This window comes from Pygoscelis adeliae, unplaced genomic scaffold (genome assembly GCF_000699105.1).
Source record: "Pygoscelis adeliae isolate BGI_AS28 unplaced genomic scaffold, ASM69910v1 Scaffold513, whole genome shotgun sequence".
Classification (NCBI taxonomy): Eukaryota; Metazoa; Chordata; class Aves; order Sphenisciformes; family Spheniscidae; genus Pygoscelis; species Pygoscelis adeliae.
This window is the reverse complement of record NW_008824591.1, coordinates 1196283-1206837: the sequence shown is the minus strand read 5'-3', so window position 1 is coordinate 1206837 and position 10555 is coordinate 1196283. Positions and strand designations below refer to the sequence as shown.

The following is a 10555-nucleotide window of genomic DNA, read 5'->3' as shown; positions in this document are numbered from 1 at the left end:
AGAGGTAACTAAGTTCAACCTCCTTTCTTGGTTTTAATATTTTGAGGTACTCACTTTCTCATTAAATATAAACAGTGGCAACAAAATGAGATTTTTCATTTCTATCATTTTAAAATTTACAACACATTTCCAAACCAGCAGCTCCAGCAGAATTCATCAGAGTAAGGCCATGCTTCGACAATACTTTGTCTTCAGCAGCACCACCAGGCAAAGGTAATTCCCCCCGCGCGTCTCAGGTGCCAGAGCACGTGCCCCCCTCAAAGCCCCTCTTTAGAAAGAGCAATATTTGGCAGGTCCATGGTGCAAATTGGTCAGAGCCCTTGCAAAGAGCAGTCTGCAAATTTGGCTGCTGAGAGGGCTCGAGGAGGTAAGGGGAAAAGTTTGCAACACACCTGTAAGCACCCCCTGGCCGCTGTAAGAACAAGAATACCTTAAACCAGTATTGCCAACACAGGCATGCTGCTTCTCACGAAACACTTTCAAATCTCAACTGTAACAAAACTATACACTAAAGATGTGGAAGGGGACATCCACAGACACCAGGTTCAGACACACTTCGTATATAGCTGCATAAACCAGGCGTACACTCCTAACTGAAAGATAAGGAAAACAAACACTTCATATGAATATGTCTTTACGAACAACAGCAACAAGCTGGGTTATGAAATGGAATATACATGGCAAGCTTTTATGTGTTTTCTGGTTGCTCATTTAAATATTTCGATTTTCCTGACCATACAAACTGGGTCACTACCACAAAAGGTAACAAGACCATTTCCTCTGGCTGGAGGGTGACCTGAGACTAGTTTAGCCCTTTATTGTTTCACCTACCCTCTACCCCTTTCTTAAGGGTGAGAACACATCCAACAAGATCCTGAAGAACTGCACCCAAACACCTTCTTACGGTTTTGCAGTGAATCACAGACAAGGATAATAAAGAATTCTAATACTCACTGTCTCATACACACACACGCCCTTACTGCACAAACAATTACAGCTGTCCCCTACAGTTTAATCTTCCCCCCAGAAGCATAAAGTTTCCAAGTGGAAGCTCTGTACCATAACCAGAAACAAACAGAATGTAAACGTTTATTTTACATACAGATTCCAGATTTATTTACAGATATTGGGGAGGGGAAAACCCAAAACACAGTATCAACAGATGGCAGTGGGGGTCCTTGTTCTGTCAAGTACTGCTCCAACCAAAACTAGAGGTTTAGCAAGCAGTAATCATCTGTACTGAGTTATGCCAAGACAACGAATTTTCCTCAGGGAAAGTTGTCAGTTGCAATGGAAAAAAAAAATTAAATGAATATCATCCAGTTCTTCAGGTTGGAAATTAAAAAAGGAACATGCAGCAGTTTAGAACTAGGCTAGTTTATTTGTTCCCCAGTTTTTATTAAAATTGACCCTATCTAGTATGAAAATAATCCTTCTAAGCCCTCTTACAGAGGACTTACAGGGTTAGGCCAATATTCAATTTAGCAGAGTGGGGAGGAGGGGCAGGGACGACTCACACATCAACAAAAGCAATTCTACAACCAACAAGTACAGAGCCTGTGCATATAGATCCCGCTGAGATGGGATTACGAATTAGACAAATTAAGTAAACTGATCCCCTTCAGACAAGGCAAATATTAAGATAAAAGAAGCCATCTGTGCAGTTGGAGAACTCAGCATATCTGCAGCAACAGGTAGGAGAAGGCAGAGTGTGTATTTACAAGTCACATTTGGGCAGCACTGCAGGTTTACAAACACTAAGATGTTATCTACCCTAAAAAAAAGTTGCGATCTAAAAAAACAAACAAGATAAGGAGGCTGAGCACACAACAAGCAATCTGAGCTGGAGTGCCACCGGCAGCTGTACAGCTGCCAAAAGCCTCTCCCCCTGCCACAAGGCCGGCTTTTGCTCTCCCGTCCCAAAGAACAGGCAGCTTTCTGCCAGCTCAAGGAGTTAAACTGGCTCGCAGGAGGGTCTGATAACACAAAAAAGAGGGGCAGGGATAGCACAAAAAAGAGGGGCAGGGATCATACGATTGGGAATATAGTGGGGAAGGTTAAAAAAAAATTTTTTTTAATCTCCATCTTGCCAGGATGGCAAGCTGTTAAGCAGTCTAACTGCATTTCACTGACCCTGCAGCCATAAGCTGCACCTCCGCAGCCGCCAGCGGCTGGCTAACCATCCCCTGGCGCGTTCTTGCTCAGCTCTTGCCCCAGTTCTGGTGCTCTCAGACCCTGCACTGAGCCATCCAGACGTGCCAGCGTAGCTGCTGTGGCACCATCACGCTTCAATCCTCCCATTCCTAATGCTGCTAGCACTAGATAAATTGAAGGGGGGGGGGAAAAACCGGAACAGAAACATTATTCAAAACTGTCAATAGTCCCCAGCCCAGCTGCCAATGAATCATAAATTTATGATAACACAGTAAAGGCATTGTTAGCAGGGAAAGCAGAGTCATGTGGGGGTTTTTTAGGGGTTGTGGGGGGTGTTTTTGCTTGTTTTTTGTTTGGTTGGTTTTCTTTAAAACAGATACAAGAATGCCTAGGCCCAGTCTCACAACCACTCTGCTTAAAAAAAAAAGCGCTGGTCACCAGAGAGGCAGGGGCTTATCTAGGACCTAAGCAATTGCATCAAGGGGACATAAACATGGACATGGTGAACCCCATATCACTTCAGCCTTTGCTGTTTAAGAGCTCCACTACAATGAAGCCCGGGGGTTGTGGCAATTTCACTGTTTGGCCAGTCAGACCTACACTACACTCCAGCACTAAAACCTGCAGCGGACAGCAGCAGAGAGCAATAATGAAATTCTCATCAGGTGAAAATGGACAATATTTCTTACCAGCATTTCTTTTAAAGAGTAGGGTGAGATTCACTGTTACCCCAGACATTCATACTTCAAAATTTTTGGTCAAATACCTTCCATTTTTGAAGTTAAGGACCTACCAGTTACCTAATGTCTTTCTGTTCCCTTCCTCCTCCCACCCTCTTGGATTAAGTTACAGCCAGCTACTCACCCAGCTGCTCTTTTATTCCAGATGCAGGCTTATCTCACAGCATAACCTACTACCACATCAAGAATGTTGCTGCAGTTCAAAATGCATGTAACGCACTGATGACAAAGACAAATACCGCCTCCCCGTCTCTCTGCACTGTCCACTATCCCAAAAAGATGCTGCACAAATATGCAATATTGCAAAGCTACAGTAAGAGGGATTTAAGCAAAGAAAAGCAGATATCCAGCTCCCCTGTCTTGAAGGCCGGAAAAGAAAGAGAACTTGCATAGCTCGTATTAAGCCTCAGATAAGTATCGCTGCCGTGTGATCAAAGACCTCAGAAGACAGCACAAGCAGCATGGACTCACGTTCTGGTCTACGGGCAACTTCTGAAGCGCCATTCCCTTTCTTCACCAGTTGCTATACACCATTGCTTCTTACTACTTTCCAGTTCAACATTTGCTGAGAAGGGGAATTTGATGCAGAACTAGTGAAGATTTCATTACGCTTACGTGGCTTGTAGTAAGGCTCCAAGATGACTTCCTTCCTGACAGCTAACAACCTGGACAAAGTGCTAAAAAAAGGGGGAGAACAGATACCCCTCTTTTAGAAGGCTACTTTCAACATTATCGACCACATTCACTATCAACGGCCCAAATCGTTTCCATTTTAGAGCGGAGCAAAAAGGTTTCTGTGGCTCTTCTTTTCCATCTCACACTTGAGAAAGTATTGCACTTCCACTCGCACAGAAATTTAGGGGGGGTACAAGGCTGGTTACAGTGGGGGAGGGTGGGATTTTGAAGATGGAAACAGCCACAAGACAGATGAAAGTTGTGGGGTTTTTTTAATTTTTTTTTTTACTTTTCCAGATTAGGATATCTGTTCATCACCAAATATTATCTATCCTGCTGTCAAAATGCAGATAAGAGATTTAAAGGATAGCGCCCTTTAAAAAAAAGCTCTGATGTCTTCAGAGGCACAAACTCCTTAAATCACTAAAATTATGATGATGTTGCTTACTAAGAAGCGAGAAAACAAGAAGATAAAAAGATACACTAAATGCGTAAACACTCTTTTCCTTATCTTTCTCCTCCAGGTTTTTCACTATCAACTCAGAGTATGAGACTGTTGACACTTCCTGCAGGTAAGGCTCAGAAGACACAAGATCAAGAAATACAAGTCAAATTCACTCCTTTCCTCATTTATTTCAGACTCAATTTTTTTTCTTAGTACGCTGACTTTCTCCATGAGTTCCCTTCACATTCCAGGAGCAGGGGGATGGGAGGAAACCATCAGCGCCTTGCTAAGGCATCTAAACAACAGATAGGACATGCTGCACAGAATCAAAGCCCGTAGTTGAAGAACACGGTCTTGAAAAACGATACGCGTATCCTGCGGGGATCTCAGTTTACATAGTTCCTTAAATCAGCCAGCGGATGCATGTTGAAATACCTTAGGAAATACAGAGAAAATTTGATAGATAAAGAAAAGAAATTGTGGGACTGAAGGAGAAGAACCCCAAGAGAAACAAGAAACAGTGTCTTAGCTTCAAGAGAAGGGTGAAATGTCACCTTTCCTGGAAAGACATGCACACTCCAGTATGTGGAAAAGCCCAGTGACAAAAGGATGCCATCTCCAAAACTTTCTGTGTCACTGTTACAAGACAAAGAAGAAGCGGGGGGGTGGGGGGAAGGTGAGTCATCATTGGAAGGCAAACCTCACATCCTCCAAAAAAACAAACCCAAATTCACTTCTCTCAAGAAATGGCTAAATAAGAGTTGGTAAAACTAAGAGTTGGTAAAAATCAGCATACTTAGGAATGCCTTCAGGCATTTAAGCTAACATGACCTAATGCCACGGTAAGTACAAAACAAGTGCTGTACTTGCTCTTAAGACGCTTTCAAAGAGCCTGTAGGCTCTATATCTGAAAACTAATGTCTTGCTCAAGGGAAGTGTTAAAAAATAATATTCACAGAACATTCACACCCCCGTCATTCCACTGGCATGCTTCATATGGAGGCATATCAGCTGTTTTTCAGCAGCTTTAGATGGATTTTTAATGTCATGTTTTCTCCTTTGTAAATAATTTTCATCTATTCTTAGTCAGTAGTCTTAATGTAGGTTAATATAACCTAGAGAAACAGAGATTTTCCTATCAAACACTGTCAAATTAAAATGCAACTCAGTATTACGATCTTCAAGAGAAGGAAGGAAGGAGAGGAAAGAAGCTAAGCTGCAAGCACCATAAATTCCCTGAGTTCTTTCACTTGAGAGAGGGCACCTTCTTATGAATCCCACCACGCAATAGTCCTGTTTTGCTGTTTTCTCCAAAACAGTTAATTTTTGGTTTCTAGGGTTTTTTTTTTTTTTTTAACCTGGCTCATAAACTCGGTAACGGAGATAGGATGGACTGAACGTGGAGAAAATAAACTAGTCTGAACTTGACAGACAGGATGTCGAAAAGGAAGGCTCTCCAAAACAAGACCTGTATCAAGCTGACCTGCCATACATTGATAGCCTCCTACAAGACGTGATTTTCTCATCCCTGTTCTTCCACAAGCCTCGAAAGGGACTGACTATAAAGGAAAAGGGAACTAGGCAAGAACAAGAAGTGTTTACATCCAACTTTAAGGAACCTAACACAGCCAACTACAGTAACTTGCTATTCTTTAAAGTCACCCTAGAAATAGGTAAATTCTCTCTTTTCAAAGAAAACCAGTGGCTATCTCCCCCAAATCTGCCACCTCCTTACTGCGCTGCGAGATTAAAATAACTCTCACTGGGCTTCTATAAAGTTAGAACTGAAGGGCCCATTATCTGACAACTCCTGTTCAGTCCTTTGACCTGTCCGAAGCACTTATCACTTCTGCAGCCCTTGATTACGTTGCCCAGCTACTTTAAACGTTAAACACAGACCTGTGCTTTATGACAAGAGCCAAAAGGTGGCCAGGAGTGGAAACAGGGCAGCAGACAGACAGCTAAACCCACAATATTATGGGGTCTGAGATCACTGGATCCCAAAATAAACATGCTACAAGTATTGTAACACTTGTCACAAGACATATTTCTAACTGTTCTTTTACAACCACCATTTTACTGTTTGATGATACAACAGGTGGAGGGCTTAGCTGTTCCTCCTACTAAGATGTATTCCAGCCTGACAGGTTTTTATTTTGTTAAAGCACACACACACACACGCGCGCGCTTCACAGTCATAACAGAGAACTCTCAAGTTCAGAATCATTCCAGCAGCCTCAAAACCTGTTATTTATTTTCCTCCTCCCCCCCAAATACACAATTTTTTTTCTGTAGGCCTTTCACTTACCTCTCCCATAGCTCGTCCTTCCAGAGCGAGCGCTTGAAAATCATGATTCAGTTCATCCATGGAACGCACCTATTTATAGATGGGTAAAAAAAAAAAAAAAAAACCATGAGGAAATGTTTGTATTTGGTTTTCTTAATAATAACCATAGTTTACAGCAATTTTTCTGATACAGACTGAGAGTTACATTCCATATTACAGCATATAGCAAGGTTATTGAGCTCCAGAAGATGACTTACCTTTAAGACTCCCAGAACCTACAACTTTTATAGCGTTAGATTTATACACACACAAAAAAGGAAAAACTAGCAATTACTTTTAAGACACGCAAAGTCTAACACAACTGCCTTTGCTAAGTGTATTGCATAGACTAATATTTCACAGTGAGCTGGAAGATTTCAAGTGAGGGAGTTGACGCATAAGCAAGCGAGTCAGCATCATTTCCTTCCAGGTGAAAATCAAGTAAAGACTCTCATATAAAACAGGCAGATTTATATCCAAGTTACATTGATATGAAAGAGAAAAACACAACGGTAGAAACAAAAAGCAAATTAAATTAAATAGCACCATTTGTAATGGGGGGCAGGGGATGAAGAAAGGAGAGCAAGCAATGCCTTAACATCAGTTGCCAATTTTAGTTACTGTACGCACAACAATCTCTCAAAGCGGAAATCCAGAAGCACAAAGTGGGGTGCAAAACACCTTAAGAAAACCCCTGATGGGGTATGGCCTTTTCCTCCTTCCCAAGGGGTTGCTGGTGTGTGGCACGGCAGCCACACAGCTCCATGGCCATGCTGGGGGCCCCAAGACTTGCCAGCTAAGGCAAGGCACGCAAGGGAAAGGCGATGGTGAAGCAGTCCTTCCAGACTCACGCAGGGCAGAGCTCAGGCGCTGCGGGAGCAAGGGGACGGCCCCGGGAGGTGACATTGGCCTTGCTCACTTAGAGAACCTGTAGCTATACATTTACTTGGGGAGTTGTGCCATTTTCTGCTTCTGCTTTGGATCACGATTTGATGAAAATTAATTCAATTATAACATAAAAAAAGCGGCAATTTAAAACTGCTAGCTAAGTAAGTTGCATTTTCAACATACCCAAGAAAACACTCCCGATTTTCATTCCCAAATCTCATCCAGGCAGGTCCTTACAGATGCAGCCATTGAGCACACGTGCAGAAGCAAAGAAAAAAAACCCTAACGATGGACTTGAGGACAAAGCACAGAAGTTCAACCACGTGCTAGTATTCAGACTAAATTATTGCCCTCCTCAGATAACACACCTGTATCAAAGCAGCACTTACTACAACAGCCACAGACACTTGCAATGGCACATAAGCAATACTACATTGCCTCCTACTCAATGTTTACATAATCCCTGCAACCCAACAGATCTGATACACCTTTCTGCTAGAGCAGGGGTAATAGTTTGTAAAACACTTATTTATGAGTGATCCACACACTCTATTCACTGCAGTCCTATATGGGCTCTTTTTTAAACGCGGTGTTTAGTCGTGTCGCCACTGAAGACATAGCAGGTGATTTGGACGCAGCCCCCTCTGGGCCAAGGGAAGGAACCCAGTAATACTTGGTGGGTGATTTATAGGACAAAAAAAAACCCCAAAAACTGGTTTAGATGTTAATGCACCAGCCTGCCAGTGACCAGTGCTGTAAGCAGTTACACCATGTTCACTGACCTTAACCCTGACTTCTAATACTCATGCCACTATTTCCAGCAGAACCAAGTCAAGACTTTGTTGTGATTACACTTTATTTCTATTTTAAGACAAGATTCAGTAGACCCCATGCAAGAATATCAGATGTAGGGATTTACAGATAACCCACAGCAGTCCCCTCCAGTCTGAATTCTTCTACTATTCTGTGACAATACTACTTTGCAAAAGATTAGTAACATACTGTTAAGTTATCTAATACACATTTATGTAACTCGCAAATCCTCAATGGCCAGCCACTCGGAATCACAGTTTAAAAATAAGGCATGCTCTTATTACTATATCTCAGTTCAAAGTTATTTTCAGTTATGCCTCAGTCTTGCCACCTTCTGCAGTGACGCTTATCACATCAACCACGAACACACAGAGTGAAAACAGGACTCCACCTTCCAGAAACTACAGCACCGGGCAACACCAACGACTTTCCTTTACTGTCTACTTCATCACCGATCTGCCAGCAAAGACATCTCTGTTACCTCAAATGAGACAGATGTTAGTAAGACCAAATTCTTCCATGAAGCATTTCAAGCTGAACTCATGGAAAGTGCTGCAACCCCCAGACATGCTAAACCACAAAAGCTGAACAGTGGCAAATTATTATTTCAATGAGACATCTGGGGAATAGAGAAGCTATACAAAGAGATCCAGTAGGTGATGTTCATTACTCTCACTGCTAAAGCAACGTCCCAGCAAACCACAGATGCAGCCGCGATGGCACTGATCCAGGACTCGCAGTGCTGTGGAAAGGGCTAGGGGAGAAACAGAGGCTGCTTAGTGCGTGTCCCCCAACTTTGCCAAAACAAATAAACTCCCAAAGGTGGATGTTGTGCTATGGGAACCTCAAAACAAAGCTGCTAGAAAAATATAATCATAACATTCCTAGCGTAAATCAAAAGGATATTAAGAGACATTTGTATTTTGTTTTGGTCATACCCCAGCCCTATCAACTCCCCGCTGTCAAGCTGAGCTCCCCCTGCAGCTTCAGTTGCACTAACATCCCTGGTGAAAGCCCTGTGCAGACCATGCAGGCAGTTTCTAAACAAGAATGAACTCTACTGCTCTTCTCAGCCCCTTCTTTATGGTACTTTGGCATGTTACATGGCCATCCTTACTCCACCAAACATTTTTTAACATGCTAGAATCATGTATTTTATTTGTTCACATTAGATGCAAGAACATTTTCACAGATGTCTTGTTCAAGTGTTTGTCTTGAGTAGAAAAATGTGTTATCATCTTGTTAAACCAATTACAGCAGCGCAAATAAGTGATTTACATCCACGCGTGAAGCCGTGCTCCCATGCTGCTCTGAATTCTTGGTGGAGCTGGTGTAACTAAAACTGACATCATCTCCAACATGATCAACACCTTCAATGCAAGTTCATGATCCTCCACCAGAAACCACAACAATTTAGCAATGCCTCTTTCTCCAAGAGCTACAGTCCAGTAAGCATACATAGCTCTCCTCAGTGTTGACCATTTGCCCGTTTCCAATGTGGAGAAGCATGTTTGTCTTCAAACAATGCCATGATAATTGATTACTACAGAGGTGATACAGAGACCAAGATAAGAAGAGCAGTAAAGGGCAAAAAGCAGGATAAACATGAAAGCAAAGTGCACTCCAGCTTTTTCATACCTGGTCGGTTTAATTGCACACTTATTATTTTCACTCCTCTCTTAAGAGTCTGAAGGAAGCTGTCCTTCAAACATGTCTTACTTGGCAAATCACCATCCTAGCCTCCCCTGCTAAATGATACACAGTGGAAATGGGCTGCCTCCATCTCCTTCCCAAATATACTTTGCCCCAGTGGCGATCAAAAGCAAAAACAATATTGGCTTCTCTATCTGCTATCAGAAGTCAGGTAATGGAAGAAATTATTCATTAATGATATTTAAGTCACACCCCTACTCATCTCTCTTTCATCAATCCTAACAATTATGGATAAAAACATTTTCTAAATCAGGTCTTCATGCCTGACTTTCAGGCACTGTATGCTCAAACTGTATATAGAATCATAGAATCATTAAGGTTGGAAGAGACCACCAAGATCATCAAGTCCAACCGTCAACCCAACACCCCCATGCCCACTAAACCATGTCCCTAAGCGCCTCATCTACCCGTCTTTTAAATACTTCCAGGGATGGTGACTCAACCACTTCCCTGGGCAGCCTGTAAAGAAATTTTTCCTCATGTCCAATCTAAACCTCCCTGGCACAACTTGAAGCCATTTCCTCTCGTCCTATTGCTTCTTACTTGGGAGAAGAGACCGACCCCCACCTCGCTACAACCTCCCTTCAGGTAGTTGTAGAGAGGGATGAGGTCTCCCCTCAGCCTCCTCTTCTCCAGGCTGAACAACCCCAGTTCCCTCAGCCGCTCCTCATAAGACTTGTTCTCCAGACCCCTCACCAGCCTCGTTGCCCTTCTCTGGACACGTTCCAACATCTCAACATCCTTCTTGCAGTGAGGGGCCCAAAACTGAACACAGTATTCGAGGTGCGGCCTCACCAGTGC

At 42.7% G+C, this 10555-nt stretch overlaps 1 protein-coding gene across 1 annotated transcript in view; it reads right to left on the bottom strand.

Annotated features, from left to right (window-relative positions):
- PUM1 (pumilio RNA-binding family member 1) overlaps positions 1-10555 on the bottom strand; it is a 76230-nt gene that overhangs the window by 51261 nt on the left and 14414 nt on the right. The window contains 1 exon segment of the mRNA XM_009322259.1: positions 6323-6391. Within this exon segment, the coding sequence (XP_009320534.1) occupies positions 6323-6391 (69 nt within the window).